Source organism: Anser brachyrhynchus (genome assembly GCF_964034855.1).
Source record: "Anser brachyrhynchus genome assembly, chromosome: 7".
NCBI lineage: Eukaryota > Metazoa > Chordata > Aves > Anseriformes > Anatidae > Anser > Anser brachyrhynchus.
In genome coordinates this window covers 40,222,595-40,244,908 of record NC_137701.1, presented here as the reverse complement: position 1 = coordinate 40,244,908, position 22,314 = coordinate 40,222,595, and the positions used below count along the sequence as shown (strand labels likewise).

Below are 22,314 nucleotides of genomic sequence, written 5' to 3'. Positions count from 1 at the left end.
TGAAATACTTGCAAGGGATCAAATGTGGTGCGGAAGGAAACGTGCACAGCTCTCAGAGAAGTTATCAGCAAGGTTTATGCTTATATTCTAGGACGATATTTTATCAGTTTTGTTAAACGTAACGGAGAGCTTCTGAACTTGTTAGTCCTCCAGTGGGATGTCAGTCTGAGCTTTGTGGAGATATGTGGTTCTTAAACTCACATTTTCCTCTTTTCCCCTATCAGGTTTTGCAGCGACTGATTAAATCTAGAGGAAAGTCACAAAGTAAACACTTGAATGTTCAGTTGGTGGCAGCTGATAAACTTGCACAATGCCCACCAGTAAGTACGGAAGAAAGGCTAAAGAACTTGTCATACGTGGAGTTTTAAAGATTTCTGCTGTGTTGGTCCTTTATTGTAGCTGAGTTCACGTGTTATCACTTCGCTTCGTAGTGATTCAGACAGCCCTGCAATTGCAACCCTAGAGCAGCTTTTATTGCTAAGAAAGAAAAATGTTTGCTACTTTCTTCCCGATTATCTCCAAAGCCGGGTTTACTTTTATCTTTGGCAAGATGACAGGTCAAAAATGACGTGTATGGTAAAACTGAACTTGCAGCAGCGCGTCAGCGAGTTACGTCAGTTGAGGAGCAGCGCTGGCTTAAGGTGCTGAAGGGCCAAAGTCTCCGAGGCCTGGTTTGAGGGGAAGCCTCAGAGGAGTTTGCCTCAGCTGCGTAGTTTATTTTTGAAAACCGGGCTTGTTTTCTATGACAGAGAAAGCCACGCAGTGGAAACAGGCTTGGCTGAGGGCTTGCTTTTACAGTGTAATAGCTGTGAGCAACCTTGTAGTAGTGCAGAGGCTGCTGTTCATAGCACAAAAATGATGAGAAAATCCAGCCTGTGGCTTACCATCTTTCTCACACCAAATCACTGTGAGGAGAATCAGAGAAATTCAGATTAGACACCAGGAGGGATTCTGTGATCGTACCGTCTGACTTAAAATTTCAGATAAAACAAGTTGAAACAGCTTTTGTTCTGGAGTAGTGATCCACAAGGATTTATTTCCATTAAACTTTGGTTTTGTATGCTTCTTGTGATACCGAACTTCACAGCCTCCTCCTCTCTAGTCCCCACTGGCTATAAAAAGATAATTCAGGTATTTCTGGACACTCCTCATGTGTATAGCAAAGATGAGCAAAGATGTTTCTTTCTAACTGTTCCCCTGAGTAGGGATTCAGGCTGAGCCACATCTCCTTTACTCCAGTGCTCTCATGTCCAACACATGTCCCAGACACAAACTGAGGAATAGTTGATGTAGATCTGTCAAAACACTTAATCTTGGGAGTTTTGCACAATGTTTGGATGTATGTTCAGGCTCGATCTATGCTGAGGTGTTAGAAAACAGAGAAAGAAAGAGGCTTGAATGAAATTTTTGTCCTTATCTGAAAGCTGAATGCTTTAAGAACGTGTCCAGAATGAGAGAACTCTTTTCCCCGATGCAGGACAAAAATTTCCATCATGTAGAGAAGTGGCGGTGGTGTGTCTGAGGGGTGTAGCTCGGTCCTCCAGCTGAATGCACTTTTTTGCAGTGCTCTCTGCCCCAGGCAGCTTGCCATTTGCCAACAGGTGTGGTTTCAGCAGCCGTCCTCCTGCTGGCTCTCTTGCCCTAGCAGCACCACTTGCAGATGTCCCCTGTCAGAAGCGCTGGATGGTGACAGCAATTACACACAGCTGCTTGCACTGCAGAGCCAGCCCGAACTTGTCACCAGCAGCTGAATGCAGCCTGGAGGCATCAGACAGCTTGTGGGTGTTGTGCATATTCCCCCCTAGCCCCTAGGGCTTTCCGAAGGGGATGTCACACGGCGGATGAGGGTCGGGCTGTGCATTGCACAGGCTCACGTTCCCTTGCTGTGTTCGTACCGCAGCCCGGCACATCCCAGCGTGGGCAAGGCGGCGCAGGCAGGAGACGCCGTGGTTTTGAAAAGCCTCGTTTCTGCCCTCTCTGCCAAGGGCAGCGCCACTCAGAGCTTCTGGTTACAGTAACTGGAGATTGTTTCCTGCCTCGTCCTCCTTTCCCTCTTCGAGCAGCACCGAAAGCTGCTCAAACCACCCTGTTTCTTCTGGAGCAGTTAGCTGTGTTGTGCTCTTCATGTGTAATTTTCTGCTGAATTGTTATGTCTTAAAATGGTGACAGAGAATTCCTGTGAGGCACTCAGGTCCAATTAGCTAAACCAATGCTACGTACACTTTTTTGTCGTACAAAACAATCCCTGTACAAGTGTGTGTGTGTCTGCCTTTCCAGCTCCTAAGGGCTGTGAGCCAAGGGAACTGCACCTGCACCTGTCTGAATCCGGCTGGTGCTGTTTGCACTGCGCCGTCACTGGGAGCTTGCATGCACAACAAGCTGCCACACATTTTTCATTCTTTGCATTTTGAAGGGTTTATTTATTTTTCCACCTGCACAGAGGAGCCTACCTGTGTTTCACAGCCTCAGTTGCTCTTTTGTGCAGTCATTTCCTCTTACTCCCCTGGGATTTGCTCACAGCAGTCGAAGTGATGCAAGAGCTGCGTTGCTTGAAACGAGCAGCGTGCAGCACGGGGTGCGTGTTGTAGCTTGTTCCTTGCACCACAGCACTTAACATTGTTCAGCCCAGGATGCAGTAAAGTCTGCCTCAGTACCCAGTCCTGCGGTTCTAGTTTTTTGCCCAAGACAACAAAGGGACCCCACCCGGATAAGAAGTGTTCCCGAATTTCAGAGCGTCCCGATTTCAGACCTGTGGCTGTGCTGCCGCCGAGGCTGCTTTCCACTCAGATTGCACAACAGCCTGCTGCGGACATCATCAGGTCAGCCTTGCACGGGTTTGTTTCGAGAAAGTTATTCCTGGCTTAGAGCACTCGAGGGGGGATGGCTTCACACCTCCAGCCCCGGTTACTGGGATGTTTGGGTTTGTTTGTGAGGGTAGAACCTAGTCTGTCACGAGCAAAATACAAGATTGCCAAGACAATACCCACGTGATACAGATATAAATCCAGATGAAGTGCCCTCGCTATTCCAGGTCACATTTCAGAGCCAGACCTGCTGTCTCTGCCTGGCCTGTTAGACCTTGTAGCCTTACAGACAGCCCCTAGCAAGAGCCCTGAGGGCTGGCACTTGTGAACAAGTAGGACCCAATCTTTTGTATCGTTCAGAATTTGTGTTTTCCTTGATTGAGCTTTTTAAACCAGTCTTCAAATTATCTGGTAAAATCTTCTGGCAATGAAATTGCTATGAAATCACACCGAAGGCTTGCACTGTATTAATGTATTAGCCAGAGTCCATGGTGAAGCCAACAGGACTTTCCTAACCAAATTTCACTGCTGTCAGGAAGTGTTCATTTTTGCTGATGAGTGTTTAGATTTGTTTGCGTTTAAATTAAAGGACTGAGTTGATTCATGATTTAATTAACTATAGGTACACTGCTAAGACCAAAGACATCACTGTCTGTCTTCTGCACTGTGACCTGCTTCATGTGTTTTGCGGCTCAAATTCCTGCAAGAGGATTATTTGTTTAAAGTGAAGATACTTGAAAACCATAAAAGCCACACTTTTTTTCATTCGCTGCAAGTCAGTCTTAAGTAATCAGATGGTGCTGTACGTCTAGACATTACAAAAATAGCTCTCTTTTTTGGCATATTTAAGTTCAGGAACTGCTTTCATTATTAATTCCTTGCTAGTCTTTCACTGATGCTGCTCAAGCCAGGGCTAAGCATGCCTCGCGCTGCATGGCTCTGTTCAGCAGGGACATCATATGGCTCAAAGAAACAGGAGCTGTGCTGATCATGCAGCTTTAAATATTCTGGTGGTATACACTTGGATCTTACTGTTAGCCCGTAGCAGTACCACCTGCGGGCTGGGCCCGAGGCTCAGCCCCTGTTCCACTCCCTCTCTCACCGGTGGGTGAGGAGGACACCTCTGTAGTCACCGCAGTTTTAGTTTGTGTTGCTGACGGGGTAACGCACTTAGAATATTTTACAATGGCACTAGAGTAAACCAAAAGAAATAGCAGAGACAGTGGCTACTGAAAAAATACAGGAAATATCACTGTATTAATGCATATCACTTAGGAAATACTAATATATTGAAAAGCTTATATGATAAACGTTTTATGCATGTAGTAAAAAACACTGCAGTCAATAAATTGCATTTCAAGGAGAACTGGGAAGAAATTGCTTTGCTCCATGAGCCTTACAAACAAGGATCTTTTAAAATGATTCTTCTAACTCTCTTTTAACTCCTCCCAAATACATACAAATAGAACAAATGCAGTTTAGCTACGAGCAGAACTGTTAAATTCAGGAAAAAAACTTTTCTCTTTGTAGAGAAAAAGTGCTTTCTCTACAGTTTTTCTCTGTAAAACACTGTAGAGCCCTGGAATCAAGATCCTGCAAGTTCTGCAGCTTTTCCAGGTGACCTTGAAGTGACAGCCTGAGAGGCTCGCCATTACCGTTCCGACGTTATTTCACAGTTAATTGTCGAAAAGGTGACATTTCCACTGCAGCTGTTAGAAGTTCTTGTTCCCTAATTTCAGTTTAATTGAGATCACTGTCAAAATACCAGATGAAGCTGTGTACTGCCACAGAACCGTGTGGTTTAAGCACTTTAGCTAGAGTGTTGGCTGGTGCTGTTTTGGAAGTGCATGAAGCTGCTACCCCAGCGCAAAGGAGGCCGTAGGTAGCAGCGGTGGAGTTCTCATCGTTGCTCACTTTGTCTTACCCGCACCGTGCAGCAGGCTTAGCTGTGCCGGGACAGCACGTCGTGAGCCCCTGGGATCACCCGAACCGGGGTGAAGAGAAACTTGAGAAACAGTTCCCTCGTTTAGCGGGAGGAAGTTGGAGGGTGATGGAAGAGTACTGAGTGAGCTGCTTGCTGCTAAGTCCCCCTGCAGCTGAAAATACGCCTAGAGGTACAATTACCTGATGACCTGCAAAAAGGGGTGCTGTATGCACAGCTAGAGTGCCCTCAAGTCAGCAGCCAGCTATGCAAAGAGTGAGCAGCACAGGAAATAACAATATTGGCTCTGTATTACAAGAAAACCCACGTTATGTTCCAAGTGTAGCATTTATTTTCAATATTTTCCAGAGTATATTTAAACAGTTCCCATTGTAACATTTCCAAGCACCACTATGCTTGAATTACTAATTTCTTCAACAAGTGATGGTGTGAGTGGGGTGGCTATGTAATGAAGGATGCAGTTTCAAATGTCAAAATAGCAAAGGAGTGTGTCAGGTGTGTACATAAACAGAGGAGCAGAAGAAGGAGCAATAAACGCTGAATTCAATGAAAGGATGTAGTGTTAGTATTCGTAGCACTGCAAGTGAAAGAGTATTCCACACTTGCCAGCAGGGGAGGAGACATTTCTCCACCACGCTGATAAGAAAGGATGAATCAATAAAATGGTTTTAGTATTGAAGTAAGTTCTGGAGCAGGCTTTTGGGCAGAAGGTAGGTGCAAGAGTGAGATTTCTAATAACCTCCTCATGCGGCTTATATGTTATGCCAGAGACGTCAGCTCCGTGTCCATTGGGTAGACCTGTGAATATGCAGGGAGGAAAAGCAGGCTGTGGTTTGTATCAGTCGCTCTTAGCACCTGCACCACCTGCACTTGTCATTTCCTGTGAGAATTTCATAATAGGTTTTTTCCACTAGGGTGAGAGTCGAGATTAAAGATGAGGTACAGCAATTCACTGCTGAAAATACATTTACAGTTGTTTTGAGGAACTCTGTTTCTGATGGCTTGCTATCAGCAGTTAATCGCCAGCACTTGCAATCTGCAGAGTGTCCTTTGGACAGCACGGAAGACGCGTGGCTTTGAATTCCTTCCATGCTCACTACCAAATAGCCTCTCTGGGGGTCTCACAGCGAAGAGGTCCAAGGCAGAATGCCAGGATTTGCACTGATGCTTGAGTGCCGTCCCCAGGTGAAGGGATTAGCAGCGGAAAAGATGTTACCTGGCCTGGCCGATCCGAGAGCAGGTACAGGGCTGTCTGTCTAGCTAGGCATAAGCAGGTAGTTGCGCACACAGTGCGTGGAGACAGATTCCTGGCTGTACACCCCCAAACTGGCTGTCCTGTCACCAACAGCTGGCTGCGCTGTCACAGCTTTGAGCAGCAGGACTGCTGACAGAGCGGCGTGCTGCATCACTGGTCTGACAACCTCTGCTAGGGGCACGATTCACTCTGGAAGTGCATTCACAGCTGGGATACGAGAAGTGCGCGTGAGTCTTGGGTTCAAAACCAACGTAAAGCATCCCCGTGTTACTCTGGCAAGTAGCTTTAGGTCCTGTCTTCCACTGTAGTGGGTTTTGTACAAAATGAATTTCATTCACACAGTCCCGTGCCTTTGAGCGTGGTAGGCCCCGTTCGACATCTGGCAACTCACACTGAAAGGATTCGGTCACTTCTCAGAACTTTGGCTTTTGATCACCGTATAAGCCCACTCGCATTGTTTTCCTTTGCAATTGCCATGCTCTCATTGCTATTTATTTAATTCCAAAGGATTAGCATGATGAGAATTGTTTAACATCTCTCATTTCTTCCATAACATCGTAACGAACCAAACTTTGTTGTTGTGATCAGGAAATGTTTGATGTAATTTTGGATGAAAATCAGCTCGAAGATGCTTGCGAACACTTGGCAGAATACCTTGAGGCATACTGGCGTGCTACTCACACCACCAGTAGCACACCCATGACTCCTCTTCTTGGGCGAAATTTAGGATCCACTGCACTTTCACCATATCCTGCTGCAATCTCTGGACTACAGGTATGAAAATACGTTTCAGCCCCAACAGCAGTGCACATCAGGTATTCTTTTTTAATTATTATCTTTGGGAAAATGGTGTAACATATAGCATCATTTTTATTTGTTTCATTGATTATTGTTCACTGGTTGGCCACAGCCAGCAGTAAGAGTAGAGGCCCTCAAAACAGAGGCCCATAAGCAGTGGAGACGCAGCTGTGTGCTGAAGTGCTGGGACTGTTCTTGCCTTAATGGGAACTAAAATGGCCATCAATTTTCTGGCGAGGAGCTAGTTCCTGAGGAGGGGATAAATGACACTCTGTCGAGCGATATTCTAGCCATATTAAAAAATGGCATTTTGAACCTGGAAAAAAAGCCGGTGAAAATGAGATCCTCTCAGATTGAGAATAAGCAGCTATGATTTGTCACAGCAGTTGAGCTAACAGCTATTACAGTTAAGAATGTAGACCAGTTGCTGTAATGGTCCCGTTTTGTTACCCTCATAACTTCACAAAACATTCACTGTTGGGTGAAAAACTTCCATGTTTGTCTCTTGTATCAGCAAAATGCCTTCACCTTTTTTGAGTTCTTTGAGTGTGAATAATATACATCTTTTACCCATTGAAAAAAATTCTGACCATTTTTTTTCACAGGCATAGCTCAAAAACGGCTGAACTTTGAAACTTCAAACGTGGCATGTAAATAGTCCTTAATGAGAAGTACGTGCTTTACTAAGTTTGAAAACAGAAACTGTTTTTGAAGTAATAGTTCTGAATGCTTGAGAAGATCAGGATTGCAGTGAACCTTTAAGTCTGAAAGTTTCAGAGGGTGTTTTGTGTGCGTGTGGCTTTTAGGAATGTGCACTTCCTAATGTATGTCAAAAGCAGAGCTGAACAAACTACCTATAATGAATAATTCACCTGACAAATTTAACCTCTGTTCTGCTTGTAGAATATCTGGAAGCAGGTAACAATTTTGAAGGAAACAATTCATTGTTCAGTGTCTTCAATTAATATAAAGCTTTTTTTTTTTTTTTTTTTTTCTGTGGGTGACCTGCACTTCACAGCAGGTGCATGGTATTTGATACTCACATTTCTAATGATGTGCTTGATTTTATTAGGATCAGTAAGTCACTGTTTCCTGACTGGCTGAATGCACAAACACTGTTCTGTTACTAATAAAGCGCACATGTAAAATGTTGTTTCCATTTTCACTTGCCTTAAAATTTCAGTTTTCCATCCCTTCATGACAATAAAATCCCATCTGTAGAATTTTCACCTCTTCAGTTTCATTTTGAAAACTGGGTGTATCCACAGAATTTTTTTCAGGCATTTATTTCTCTCTGATCAATGGACACCAGCAGTGACTGTGAAATGTTGCTCCATTTACTTAGGGAAAACTCACACTGAAGATGAAAATCACCCCTGTGCAGTGGGCTGGCTGAAGGTATGCATCACTTAATCCCCACTTCACCCTAATTGTGAAGGCTTAGATGGGACTTGACTGGTGCTAGTACTCTGCAGAGGGGTAAATTTCTCCCTGAGTGAATGCTGTGCCCATCTAAAGACAGCAGCTTTTGGCTTCCAGTGCCACTCAAGTGTTCCAGCCCATTTAAGGAGTTCTGGTGTTTGTACATGGTTATCTTAGAGACATCCACCATCTGAAGTGCTTATCCTCCTAAAAGATTTGTACTAATTCAAACCTTTGGAAGATTTTGTGTCAGTTTTAAATGTAGCGATGTGATGGCGGTGATTAAAGCACTCACAGGAATCCTAGGAATTAAACTAGCTTAGGTGATTATGATAAATTAAGAATTTTTACTTATGGCCTTGTGACTCCTTGCCTGATATCTTGGGGAACTGAATATCAGAAGCCCAGAGCTTTTTATAACAGCCACACCTGAGAATGGTGCAGATCCACTGGGACAATCTGATGGTATTTTACCTAATCAGGACTTGGGAGTGTTTCTCTTTTACCTTGTTTGCGATTTGGAGTTCAGTTTACTGAGAACTGAAACTTCTGATTTAACTTAAATCTTTCATGAAGGACACAAGGGTGAAGTTAACTGGCATATGTACAGCAAAGAGCAAAAGGGAGGAGGGTTTGCACAACAGCATGCTCCAGCTGTGCCCCACCACAGGTGCTGTGTGTGGTGCATCTGCCAGAGCCAGTGGCCACTTGGCCCTTGGTTGTGGCCTTGCCTAACGGGGAAAGATGTTGATGTCCAGCTGCGTGTGTTTGCAGGTAGGAAGGTAGGTGTGTTGTGGTAGGAAGAGTAGGTTTTGTCATCGCCAGTTGTGAGGGGCCAGTGGTTAGCCCTTGTGGCTAATCTCTGGTTAGGCCTAAATCTACATAGTTTGGGCTAATTCCAGTGAATAGCCTTAAACCTGTAGTTCACGTCTTGGGGAAATGTGTTTCTTAGGCCCCCCAGGACTTGCATTTTAAGTCCACAACTGAAGTAAATGTAATACAGCTTACGGTGCAGATGGTGCTGCACGATCAAAAGTTACGTGGGGCATGACACCAGCATGCAACCACACCACGTTTGTGCCACAGTTGCACAGTCTCGGGAGGGATCAGGATAACTACACAGTCACAGCAGGGAGACAGAAAGGGTCCAACAAAAGAGCAGGCTGCATCCAGAGAGGAAATTACTACAGGGAAGATAGAGGGCATGAGCGTAGGAAGTTCAAGTTGCCATTTAAGAAAATATGTGGACTTTGGCATACAATCACTACTAAAACATGGTGCTAGAAGGAGAACTTGGGGGTAGCATGGTAGAAGTTGCTGCCCAGTAATGGAGCGTGTGAATTTGCAGAACGGCACCTCCTCTGTGTCCGCTCACCGAGGGGTTGGTGTCTCAGAGTAACCTTGGTAACATCGATCCACATAAAGGGATGGGACATCCTATCTGCTCTGCTGTAAATGTACACCCGTCCGCACGGTTACTTCCCCATGCAGACAAGCCTTTGTTATAAATTATGCAGTTAAACAGTTGCCATAGAGAGGATGTAGCAATAGGAGGAAGGTTTTGTAGCAGAGAGCATCGTCCGAAATTTCAGAAGCAAGAGGAGCAGACGATGCTGTCTGTGCCTGTGAGCAGGAGGCACCGAGGGGGCAGCCGTTGCGGCACATCCTGCTAAAGTACGGGATCAGCAGAGTGACTTTGGGACTATAGTCTAGAGGAGGAGAAGGAGTGACCGAGTTTGTTCTGAGAGTATGGACGGCTATACTGCTGAGAGGTTTAATGTGGTGACAGTAAACAAAATGGTTTTTTCCGCATAGGCTACTTTTCGTTGTGCCAGTTTACTGGCAAAAAAAATGCAAACTCATCAACTAATTTTGTCTGTGTGGCAAATGTAATGCATTATCATTATGGGAATGTGAGGATAGCAGAGGCTAAATCTTTTAATTATCTCAGTAAAAGATTTTCAGTCGCCTTATTTAAAATATTTATTATGTTTTAGTTGGAAGAACTTGTTAATATTTTAACCATCCCTCAGCTACCTAGATAGCTGCCCATCCTTTGTTTGGTCATAGGAAGGTTTTTAAATAGGGCTCAGAGAGCTGCACCTTTAAAAGCAACAGGAAAAAAAAAACCCTCTCCAGACGTTTTCTAGAAATACATAAGTCAGTGATGAACTATTTCTAAGCAGAATAGAAGCATGAATGTTACTATGTTCGTGATCAGAGAAAAGTGATAAATGCTGAATACATCAGCTCACTTTTCATGCTAAACGGCCTGTAATATTTAACAAGGTGAATACCATAAGAAAAAAAAGCATTATAATACTATATATATATAGCTACATTATATATATATATATATGCATATATATACATATAATAATCAGTCTGCTTTCAGCTCTAGGAACCAGACTGTTGTTGTGACCCATTCCTGTAAGCATACAGGTTTTAATATAAAATGAATTACTCAAAAGTGGATGGATTCTGAAAGACCTCAGAATAAGTTTCAAAACTAGCTTAAAAATACAAAATACTCTTTATTTGTACTAATCCTTGGATTCTTTGACACTTGTAGAGCCAGCGTATGAGGCACAGCAGCCATTCTGCAGAGAACTCTCCCATTGAGCGACGAAGTCTAATGACCTCAGATGAAAATTATCACAATGAAAGGGCTCGGAAGAGCAGGAACCGCTTGTCTTCCAGTTCCCAACACAGCCGAGATCACTATCCTCTAGTGGAAGAAGAGTACTCTGACTCATACCAGGACACTTACAAACCCCATAGGAACCGAGGATCCCCTGGAGGATATAGCCATGATTCACGACATAGGCTTTGAGTTCAAGAACCCGGGGAAAAGTAGTATTCATCAGTTGATAACTTGCCATAACGTAGCTAGGAAAAACAATTCATCTTAATTTGGCAGATGTAATGCGGTCATACTGAGGTTACAATCTGCTGACATTTGATGTTAAGTAGGGGACAAAAAAAGTTACCATGCCCTTACGTTTATGCCCGATCATATAGGTTGTATTTGGGTTTTGTTTTTTTAGTACAGCATTTACATTTATAGCCATACCTTTTCTTGTCATTAGATATTAGGCACATCAGTTTGTAATTTAGGATACTTATCAAGGCACTTATAAAATAATTTCCTGTGCTGGAAATTCCAAATGACCAGTTCCAGTTGGAACCAATTTATAAGCCAATTCCTGTTGGAATTCGGGTGAATTGACTGGAAAGTCGACTTGAGCATGTTGCAATCAATTGAAAAAAATAAACATGAAAAATCTGAAAATTACAAACCACTAGGAGCTGGAAAGTCAGCTACAGTATTTGTTTGCTGGAAGCTCAATTTACATATAGAGTTAGAATAAAAGCATTTTATTCTAGAATAAAAGTATTTTATTCTAACTACTTATTTCCAGAATGGCTTTTTCAGACAAACCAAACGTAAACTATTGAGAGTGCCAAATATCACAAATTATTGCAGCAGTTACAAAATACTTTCCAGTTTGAAATTATTTTTTGACCTGGCATGAGTGTTGCAGCAAAATGATTTCTTTAGTTTAGCCAGCACCGGCGTTTGTGTTGCGGTCAGCAAAGATGAACTATGACAGGATAAAGGGAAATAGGAAAAAGAACAAACTTAGGAATGGTTTGTATGGTTAGAGGTTGAGAATAGGTTTTTTTTTCTTCTCTAGCTTACCTGAATACAGCTAGTAGTCCCAAAATGGAACGTCAGTGGATAGATAAGTAATATTTTTTCTCCCATTTTTAGTATTCTGCCTTTTTAAATGGAAAACAATACACTTTTCTTACCCAGTGTGTAGACTACCCACATTCCAGTACATTTGAGTACCTGTTTATTACTTTTTTCAAAATCCATCTTTGAATGTCTGAAAATTCCAGCATCGCACAAGAATTCTCCGGAAGAACATCAGTTTAAATTTCAGTAGTGAAATCTGAGGGAAGGGGGCGGGGTTAAACACTCATAAATTATCAAAAGTTAAAATAGGATATTGGTCAGAATTAGCTTGCAATAAAAATGGAGTATCAGAAAAAAAATCTGCTCACATAAAGTTGTAGAGCTGATGTTTTTAATTCAAAGAACCATGATAAATCTTTCGAGATACTGCTGCCTTACTTCTTAATGATCACTTCTTCTCACCTACTGAGTCTTCATTTCTTTTTAAATAGATAAACTTATGTGATTAGACCTTACGTCTTACATTATCAGTGAAGCCTTAGATCCAATATGATGGAAAAAGTTACCGTAACTGACAATTTTGTACAACACACGTCTTTAAGCAGAGACTCCTAAAGCTCCACACTGCATGCATTTTCTAAAATTGACAGAACTATGCTGAACATGCATTTTTTATGCAGGTTCATGTCAAAACTATTTTTGCAAAAAATGAGGATCATTGACTTTTGTATCCGCTTATTTTCTTCCCAAAAGCGGGCTTTAAAAGCATGTAGCACTAACAACTTCCTGGATACTACAGTTTATTCTACTTTCTGGACCAGTTAACAAAGATCACTGATATTTTCCACCACCATTGAGTCTGGTTATCTTCTTGTTGTTAACAACAAGAAAAGTAATTCATCTCATATCTGGTATAGCCAAAAGTGATGTACATCTCTAGCAGCATTAAAAAATCATGGATGCATGATTAGTTTTTTAAACAATTCTTCTGCCTAAAAGGCATCCTTAAACGTTACTAGATGATTCAAATGGGCCAGTTACCAAGAAGAAAATTAGAATACCTGCATCCACTGGAGTAATAGAGTTAAGAATGGACACGACAGACCTGATCCCCTTTGATTTTCTCCAGCTGAATGCCTGCAGATTCCAAAAGCGCATTTAGGTTGAGAAAGTACCACGAGATCTGGTCTGGGAATGGTAGCTTCAGCTGCCTTCTCTAATATTTTCTGCTATAGCACAGTGGAGCATTCTCCAGTAATTTTTACAAATCTTTATTACATGTACAGCACACATACCTGCATGAGAAAGAAGGCATTAGGCAAAACATTTTTTCTATAAGCTTTAATAAGTTTCTTGTTTGTGTGCATTGAAGTATTAATTGCAAAGGATGCACTGAGATGTATAAAGCTAGATTAGACAGCTGTTTATCTTTATTCTGTAGTAGCATTAGGGATCAGATCATTTAATTGCTTGAAGATATTTGCATTTTAATGGCAGGTAGCTGCGGAGTACCTACATATATTTTCTAGTAAACAAGGTTACTGCTTTATCATTTCCTAGACAAAAATGGCATTTATTTCTAGAGCCTTTTGGAGCCTTGTTTTTAAGTCTTCCATGTCACGCTAGTAAAGGGAAAGATCTACACAACACATATGCATAAATTCCATCACCTGCAGCATCTGAAGTGCCAAAACTACTTTCTTTGTTCTAATAAATCAATCTTGTGAGGGAACTCATGTATTGTCTTGAAGGAACCTATCAAGTTCCTTTATTATATGGGTTTAAGTTTACTTTACTATTGTATGTAATTAGTTTACCCTCTTCTCTCCCACTGTCCATTCCATTTTAATATAAGAATTCAATTATAAAAGATCCAGCAGATCTCATTGCTTGGTGTTTTTTTTATTCTTTGAAGATAGATATATCTTTAAGTACAAATATACTGAACATGCTAATAGATTATTAATTTATTCTAGATACGAGCTACTGGAACTCTTTCATTTTTAAAAATAAATTATTTTTAGGAAACACAGTAATCAGTAACAGCTGCAATGTTGATCAGGACATGTTAACTCATAGTATTTGTATTAGAACTTCAGCAATGCTAGCCAGCTGTATTGTGATTTATTATGCAATGGCGCTATATAAAATTGTGAAGTTCATGTATTCCTCAATGAATACGAGTACGACTAATTTTCCAGTCCTCATACCATTTCTCTTGCTATTAAAATATTATTACAGTAAAGATCAGAGTTCTGTTCCTAAGCTCTGGCTTATACAGAGAATTTTAGAAATGTTTATACTTTTTTTTTTTTTTGGTTACCTGTTTTTTTCATTAGGACATTTTTGGATTAATGATAGTTTACCCAATAAAAGTGATACGGCAGTATTAAGATCTAAAGACAATATATGTCAGTGCATTCATGTGCATGTGAATGAATTAGCAAAGTATTTTAAAAATCTTGAAGACACTTTAAAGACAACTCATTGTTAAATTCTTAATTTAAAATATTTCCTTTTTGGCAAGTTGTATTTAACAGATGTACAGGTTCTTATACTAGCTACATGGCCGAGCAGTTATCCTATGGGATGTGCACCTCACAACTGACGGTGTTTTCTCAGTGAGTATATTATGAAATTGCTGTTTAAAAGGGGAGACAATTAAAGGCATTCTATATCAGATTTTAGTTTATAAATAGTAGGCCAAATTCTGTGATCATTTTCCAAACGCGTTGGGCTGGTAAAAATCAGTTGAGCACCGCTAGTGCAGCGTGGCCCTACGCCTAGATTTTACTCTGAAAAATCATCGTACCGTGGAAATCAGGTGGCGCCCCAGATTCTGTACTTTATAAGCAAGAGGAGTTCCTGAAGCACGCCCCGTGTCTCTTGCTAGTGACACCACTTCTCGTTGAGCCTGCTTCTGGTACCGCGTGTTTCTGGCTGGCTCTGACGGACCCAGGCACGGGAGCAGACGTGGGGTGGAGGGCGCTGGGTGGCTCCAGCAGGGCAGCTGCCAGCGGTCATTCGCAGAGCGTTACTGGTGGTTTCTGCAGATAGAAGAACGTTTTACTGTTTTTTCTTTTTTTCTCCAGATTTGAAAACTTCTTCTGAAGTTGGTATTTGGGGGTTTAACCTGTTGTGTCCCTTGCTTCTAAAATGTTGTTTAACACATACTTGTGGAGTGAAAATTACAAAAAGGAGGACAGGTAGCTGTAGGAACAAGAAAATGACGGTAGTTACTGTAGATGTGCATAGACCGTTAAGCTGCAGTTCAGTTTGACTGCAAGTCTTCTGAATTCAGTTTGGTTTCACTGCTGTAGACTCCTCTGAAATCTCCCCAAATCTCTTTAGCACTATCACTCTACCATTCTCAATATAATATTGATAATATTATTATCTTAGAGCATACTAATTTGAGTATATTAGGGCTTTCATTAGTCATGTTTGCTTTAGAAATATATCAAATGTGTCCTCTGATATATTTTGTTTTCCAAGCTCAGTGCTTTTAAGCCTGCCCTTGATTCCACAGTCTTCATGTTTTTAAAGAAAAAAATAATTAAGAGACCATGAAGGAAAAAAATCAATTTTCAAAACCAGATGCATGTTATGTAAAATGCAATTTATACAAATCTATTTTCTCTTCTAAAAGTCATTACTTTAAAATTAGGTCATACACCCCAGCTGGTGTTAAAGCAGGTTTAGATACCTGGCTGTCGTGTCTTTTGGTGCAGTTACCTCCCATTCCTTCAATCCTTACTTCTCCAAAGAGTAACAGGACTGCACGGTACTGTAACGTAGCCAGCTTTAGCTTTGGGGAAATGAAGTTATCGCTATCATTAAAATGAGGCCAAAAGAGAGTATATTATTTGAAGAGCAGTTATTTGAATAACCTTTGTTAGATTGTTATTCGAGTGCAATTTATTTTATATAGAAAAATAAAGGGACATTTTAATAATGTTCTGAAAGGAATTAGCTTGGAAAAGAGCTGAGGATTCTACTTAGTATCAAAACTTTTGTTAAGCTGGAGACAAAGGTTTTCTCCCTGACATGGAATCCATTTAAGAAGTCCAGAGAAACAGTCTGCTCGAATCCACACACAAAACTGGGGAGAAGGTAGAAATTATTTTGAGGCAGTAATAAGAGTGTGTCGTTCCTTTTATGATTCATAGCTAATTTCTCTGAATGTGGTGAGGCGGGGAGTAGCACTGGCTTGGTCTCAGTGATGTTTCTAGACTTGCCTTTTCCCCTCAGACTTCTTGGCAGTGAGGGACTGTCTGGACTAGGTCCTGCAAACACCTGCTGCTGACACCGCGTTTCTAACTGCCTTGTCCGAGAGTCAGTATTTGCAAGTCCGACCGTAAATGTCACATACCACAGATCACATGCCTTACAAATATTTCCTGAAAAACAAAATAGAGTAAACTTGATGCCAGAGTCCCCTTTGATATTACTTCTGCTCTGTAAAAGCAGTAGAAAATCAATATAGTGAGAAAATATATTGTACAGTACAGAATAGTATATTTTGCCAATGCTGTAAAAACAGAGCAAGGGAAAAGAAGCACATTTGTAATAGCACAAATTTACAATTAGTCCACTATTGCATTTGGCATTGTATTTTTGAAAAAAATAGGTAGATATTTTGATCCAGCATTAATGGATTTATTGCATTTTCAGTCGGTTTAACTCGTTGCCTGATACTTCAGCAGTTTATTTCTAAGGCCTTGCATTTTGCATACGTGACTTGATTTTTCACTAACTTCTATTCCCTCCATAGTAATTAACGAAGAAAGAACCTTTTAAAATTACAAAGTCCACTGCCTTCATTTCTGCCGATTTCCTCCTCCAAACTGAAATTCCATGCACATAAGCAAACTTCTAATTACGGCCAACCGACGTATAGATCGTGGCAGATGCCTGCTGGCTGTACCCAAGGTCCGGAACGAAGCGCTCCCGGTGCCCGACTCGGGGCCGTAACGCTGCCAGCCGCCGTGTGCGGGGCCGGGAGGTGCGGGAGAGAAGAAGGGCCCACCCGGAGCGCTGGGACACCGCTGAGCATTTAAAACCGAAAGGAAAGCAAGCTCAAGGAACGCGTGCTCGGGCCCAAGGTGTGTTGACAGCAGCGGCAGGCCTGGCTCTCCTCCCACGCAGGCAAAGTCAGTGAGGTTGCACAGGAGCAGCACAGGGAGAGAATCGGGCGGTGCGATCGTGTGTACGCGTGAGGAATAGAGGGCTACAGAAAGAAGATGGAAACAACCATTCAAACTTCAAACCGTGGGCCTTGGGCTTCGCAGCTCCCAGCAGATCTGTTTGTCACTGCGCCTAGTCCCCAGGGATGGCTTGGCCGTGCTGCCGCAGCCTCGCCGGGAGCCAGGTCAGAGTCACCGTGGTAAAGACATCACTGCCTCTGCCGAAAAAGATACCCACAAATGTACGTTTTCTTTTCTGCTGATTTGCCCCTTTCTGTTTTTACCTCTATAGATACTGTATGTGTAGCATTCGACAAGGCATGCTGGGTAAAATATACTACGCAAATGTGTACAGTGGTGCATGCTTTGCTCTCCCTCTGCTTTTAGTGGCTTTCGAAGAAAAAAAAAAAGAAAAGTGTTGTTATTTTTGTGATCAGAATCATTTAAAAAAGACGATGCAGACTGCATGCTGATAGTATCCTCATTTCTATGGATTTGTTTTATGGAATTTAGATGTACAAAAATGAACTGCATTACAATAACTTTTCTACAATAAATCAAAAACTACAAACAAACGTTCAAAAGTCTTCTGAGTCTCTGTGTTCAGTACTCAGGATGGGAAAATGCAGAAGAGTCACGAAAACAGTTCAGAACGTTGTGGCATTTTTATTGTTTAACGATAGTTTTTGGAAGCAGCTTCACGTTAGCATTTTTAGTCAAAATTAATGAGATTCTGAAGAGAGACGTGCGTCTGGTCTGAGATGAACGATGTTTATTTTTGAATCTATCTGCTCTTAAATAGTCGCAACCCAGAAGCACAGAAATCTGTGTAATATCTCACTACTCCATCAAGAAATAAAATGCTTTCAGCCAACTGCTCAGCTGAAGGATTCTCAAGAACGTTAATGGTCTTTGAATCTGATCCCCAGTATGATCTCATATCAATTTAACATTTGTTCCTAGAAAGAAACACGTATCAGAATAACGTGAGGTATTAAGGAATGAAGGAGTAATTGAAGCAAAACCAAGTGCTGTTTATAGTATCTTGAAAACAAGAAAGCACTGAAAGGTGCTACCTTTAGCTAAATCCAAAAATCAATTGCAGGAGTGGAATTACAGGGCGAGTTCCCTTCTGGAGTTGTTGGGGAAGCAAACAGACTTCTTCGAAGTGAATAACAGCAGCCTAACTGAAAGGCTGTGATCCTCTAAACCCGAAGGGCTGTGCTTTCAGCAGGCATGGCAGTGGGGGACCGAGCCAGCTGCAGGGCGGCATAGAGTTGCACGGAGCTCACGGGGGGTTGCTGTTTGCTCTGCCTTCTGCCACCCACCTCCTCCTCGGGCGCCGGGTGCTCCTCTTGCATCTCCCCGGGCTGTCGGGCACCTGCAACAGCCAGCTCCGCGGTGCTTCTGCAGCCTTTCGGGGCTGCCTTCTATGGACAGAAATGCGTTTACCAGGTAAGCTGTGTAATTATGATGTGATCCAACTTTGACTTTTATGTATCTAGTGCATGTGCTTAAATGTTTGTAAGTCAAATTACCATGCCTAACTGTGTTCAAAATTAGATAGAAGCATGTGAGTTTTAATCAAAGCTGTTTAATTAAGAGCTCATGGCCTTTCAAATAAATAGAACAAAAATATTTTCTTTTGTGTTTTCATGTGATCCTAAAAGTTAAATGTTTGTAAACCACAGAGCTTATCTGCCTCCTCTCCGTGTTCGGTTTTGTTCTGTGTGGCCATGCTTTCCCCTCTGCTGGTGAAACCACACCGCAGGCCGGCAGCGTGGTTCTGACCCGTGAGTACCCCCAGTCTGCTTCGCAGTTACCTGGAACAAGATGTACACGACCTGACAAAGGCTTTTGGAATGTCCAGGAGGAAATCGTGTAATTAGATTTACAAAAAGCCATGCCGATTTCCATTCCTGGAAAGCTCTCACCAGGAATGGCAAGCCTAATGTTAGTGCTATCACGTAAAAAGCAGCAGTGCAGTGAATGTTGAACTAGGCCATCGTGCAATCGTCTTCGATTACGGCTGGACTACCAGAGGGAAGCAAGGGATGAAATCCTAACAGCTTCCTAGTCCCAAAGTACACCATGTATTCCTTCATCTTGTAAAAATGCCACCCCGTTCTTGCAGTGCTGCTGCAGCTTCTTAGACATTGCTTCAAAAAGCCACAGGGTCTAACAAGAACTAGGTAGGGGGGGAAAAACAATGTCTTTCTAGTTAAAGGTTCGAAACAACTGTGTTTTGCTACCTTCTTGCCTAGCTGTGCAAGTTCGGTCACACCTACCTAACCCCGGGACGAGCCCACGGGTTTCGGAATCACTCGGTGTTTACACGGGGGGACTGCTAGCAGAGATGTACCACTGCACTGAGCTTCTCAGCTGAGGTTCAGCAGCAAGGACGAGTAGTTCCTCTGCAGGCTGAATGCTGAACTTGCAGAAAGGAGCTGCTGCATTGCCCTGCCAGTCACAGCCCACCCCAGCGCCCGCCGTGCTGACGTGGGCAGTGGCAGCTCCTGCTGCGTGCCTTGGTTTCCCTTTCGCCTTCCCCTGTCAGCCAGGAGCTGCAGGCGCTGCACTCGGATGCCCTTCCTTGGTGTAAGAGGAGGACCTGAATCTTGGTAACTTCAGCAACTGGACAGCAGGAAGGTGTGTTTGTGCACTGTACTTACATGCAATAAAGTGTTGCTCTTTTTCCCAAGTCGTGCTGCTTGTCGTGTCCAAGGTTAAAAATGATGTCATTTCAAAACAGGGAACCAAAACTGCACAGGGTAAACAGCCTTCCTTCTCAAAGAAATGCTTTTTTTTTTTCCCCAGCCTGACGGCGATTGTTCACCAAGCGAAGGTTTCAGACTGGCTGGAAGTGGCTGGGCTCACACCGCGGAGCCTGTCTGGGTTTCCTGCCATTTAGCCAGCCGACACTGCATTGCTGGAAAGAAGCGTGAAGCAGGAAGGCCACGGACAATAATATATTGTATCTAGTTATTTTCAGCCTGGACGACTACAGGTGTTACTGGTGCAGCGTGTGATTTATTTTTATCGTATTAAAGTTGTAATATTCCAGTTTGTTATCAGGATGTTCGTTTTCTTCAACTGCAACAAAAAGCACAAAATCCTGCAGATGCGAACAGAAACTCAGATTGCTCCGGGCCTTGCTACTTCAACTACGGGCCAATACTGCAGCAGGGAAAACAAAAGAAAAGCAAGGAGCCACCATCAGAATTAAAGCTTCTAGAGGGCTTTTAGAGGCAAAAAGCACTATGAGCCAAAATAAGAAAGGAGTATTTTATATGGCGACAGGACCAGATACCATGTGAAAGATGAAAGGAGAATACTGAGCAAAGAGGAGGTGAGAAGATGTACCAGCCTGCACAGAAATATAGAGCAAGTGGTCAGCGTGCACACAGACAGGAGAATGAGAGGCTGTGGTGCGGGTGAGAGGACAACGTGGAATGAGGAGCAAAGCTAGCAACATGTACTGTAAGCGACACTGTGTAATACTGTCACCTCTGAGTGAGGTGACACCAGCATGTCCAGAGCTGCTAAAACCTCGAGGACAGAGAAGCCTCTCCATCCCACCTCAGGGAGACGGAGCACAGCCCCTGGCTGGCTGAGCCCCCACCTGGCCACACGTTCAAAATCAAAGGAACACAACCCGAATATGTTGGTGTTGAACAAGGCCTTAAAATTCCGAAGTTCAGAGAAGCTCTGGAGATATGTTTTCAACTTAGAAAAACAGGCTTACCACCAGTTTCGCTTTTTTCACATTAACGCGTTTCTTCCGAGAAGCCAGCGAAGTTAAATCTCCTTTTTCAGGTAACTGCAGGTGTGTTTATCAGGCCCGCTGGTGTGGTTTAAAACAAAGGCCCCTCTAAGAGCTGCGGGACTTATCTCAAGCTCTGTAGAGAATATTTTGACAAATATGAATACTAGTGCTGCAAATACACATTGCTTAAACTTACATCTAATCTCCAGTCTTGCCGAAAGACAAAACATTACCAACGGATGTAAATTAAGCATTTGTACAGCGGTTTACAAGAGTAAAGGCCTTGAGGTTAAAATGTAGGTGGTGAGGAGCGTGAGCGTGGCCAGACAACTTGCAGATAACAAGAGGAACACGGCGTGGATTACGTCTCCTGTACTTTCCAAGCAAAGTCATTTCCTGGAGAGGGGTGAGAGGCGGGGGCGTACATCCCAACGGGGGCGTACATCCCAACGGGGGCGTACATCCCAAATGTCTCGCCTCGCCTGTGATGCAGGGATGCGCGTTCCCTGTCTATGCATGTGAGAAGCAGCCTGTGTGAGGAAAAGCAGCCTGCTGTGGAAACTGGGCTCCTGGGGGCTCTATGGAAACCTTTTCAGGCTGAGTTTCTTCAGAGAGGGGCAGGATTCAGCTTCTGCAGGCCGCCTCTGGCCATGTTTCACTGAGACTGCAGCAGGTTTGCAAAGAAATGTATTTATAGGCACCCCAGGCTCTTGAAAGAAATGTGGCTGAGGGGTTTCGCCACCTGCAGCCCCGAGCATGTGGGGCAGTGCTTTTTCTGGGTTTTTCTGGGTCCCAGGCAGGCTTGCCCCAGTCTGCAGGTGGCAGCCGGAGGGTGAGAGCATGCCCCTGGACAGCGGGGGACTGGGGCTGCCAGCTGCGTCCCAAGGGGGCTCTGTGCGAGCTCTCCTTGTGGGATGGATCCTTCAGGGGAGGCCTCATTGCTGGCTACAGCTACCTGAGGGGAAGGTGTGGGGAGCTGGGGGTCGGCCTCTTCCCACAGGTAACTTATGATAGGACTAGAGGGAACAGCCTCAAGTTGCACCAGGGGAGGTTCAGGTTGGAAATGAGGAGACATTTCTCCTCAGAAAGAGCAGGCATGCCTTGGGACGGGTTGCCCAGGGAGGTGGTGGAGTCACCGTCCCTGGGGGCGTTCAAGGAACTGTTGGACGTGGTGCTTGGGGACACGGTTTGGTGGGTGACATTGGTGGTAGGGGGACGGTTGGACCAGATGATCTAGAAGAGCTTTTCCGACATGCGTGGCTCTGAGACTCAGCAGGCGGCACCCACACCCCGCGCACCGCTGAGGGGGCGCGGAGCGGGCGGGCAGGCGCTGAGGCGGCGCCGCGTAACGGCCACCGGGGGGGGGGGGGGGGGGGGGGCGAGGCTTCCTAACGGCACCGCCCCCCGCGTCAGAGTGCCCGCCCCGCGCCCTACGGTG

General features: G+C 43.5%; 1 protein-coding gene and 1 long non-coding RNA gene across 10 annotated transcripts in view; one reads left to right on the top strand and one right to left on the bottom strand.

The window, feature by feature from the left end:
- CACNB4 (calcium voltage-gated channel auxiliary subunit beta 4) overlaps positions 1–14,117 on the top strand; it is a 79,515-nt gene extending 65,398 nt beyond the window's left edge. For 4 of the 9 annotated variants that reach the window (XM_080599431.1, XM_080599430.1, XM_080599428.1 and 1 more), the window contains 3 exons: positions 225–320; positions 6,590–6,775; positions 10,794–14,117. In XM_080599431.1, coding sequence (XP_080455557.1) covers positions 225–320; positions 6,590–6,775; positions 10,794–11,054 — 543 coding nt within the window. In that variant the 3' untranslated portion in view covers positions 11,055–14,117. Of the gene's footprint in view, positions 1–224; positions 321–6,589; positions 6,776–7,404; positions 7,471–8,144; positions 8,198–10,793 lie in introns of those variants that run through there. The other 5 variants (XM_080599433.1, XM_080599432.1, XR_013953491.1 and 2 more) reach the window with 4 other exon arrangements.
- Positions 14,118–14,207: 90 nt separating this feature from the next.
- Positions 14,208–22,244, bottom strand: LOC308197987. The gene is made up of 2 exons (XR_013953502.1): positions 20,856–22,244; positions 14,208–20,287 (listed from the first exon to the last, which is right to left on the bottom strand). It is a non-coding gene; the product is annotated as an uncharacterized lncRNA (long non-coding RNA).
- Positions 22,245–22,314: the final 70 nt, after the last annotated feature.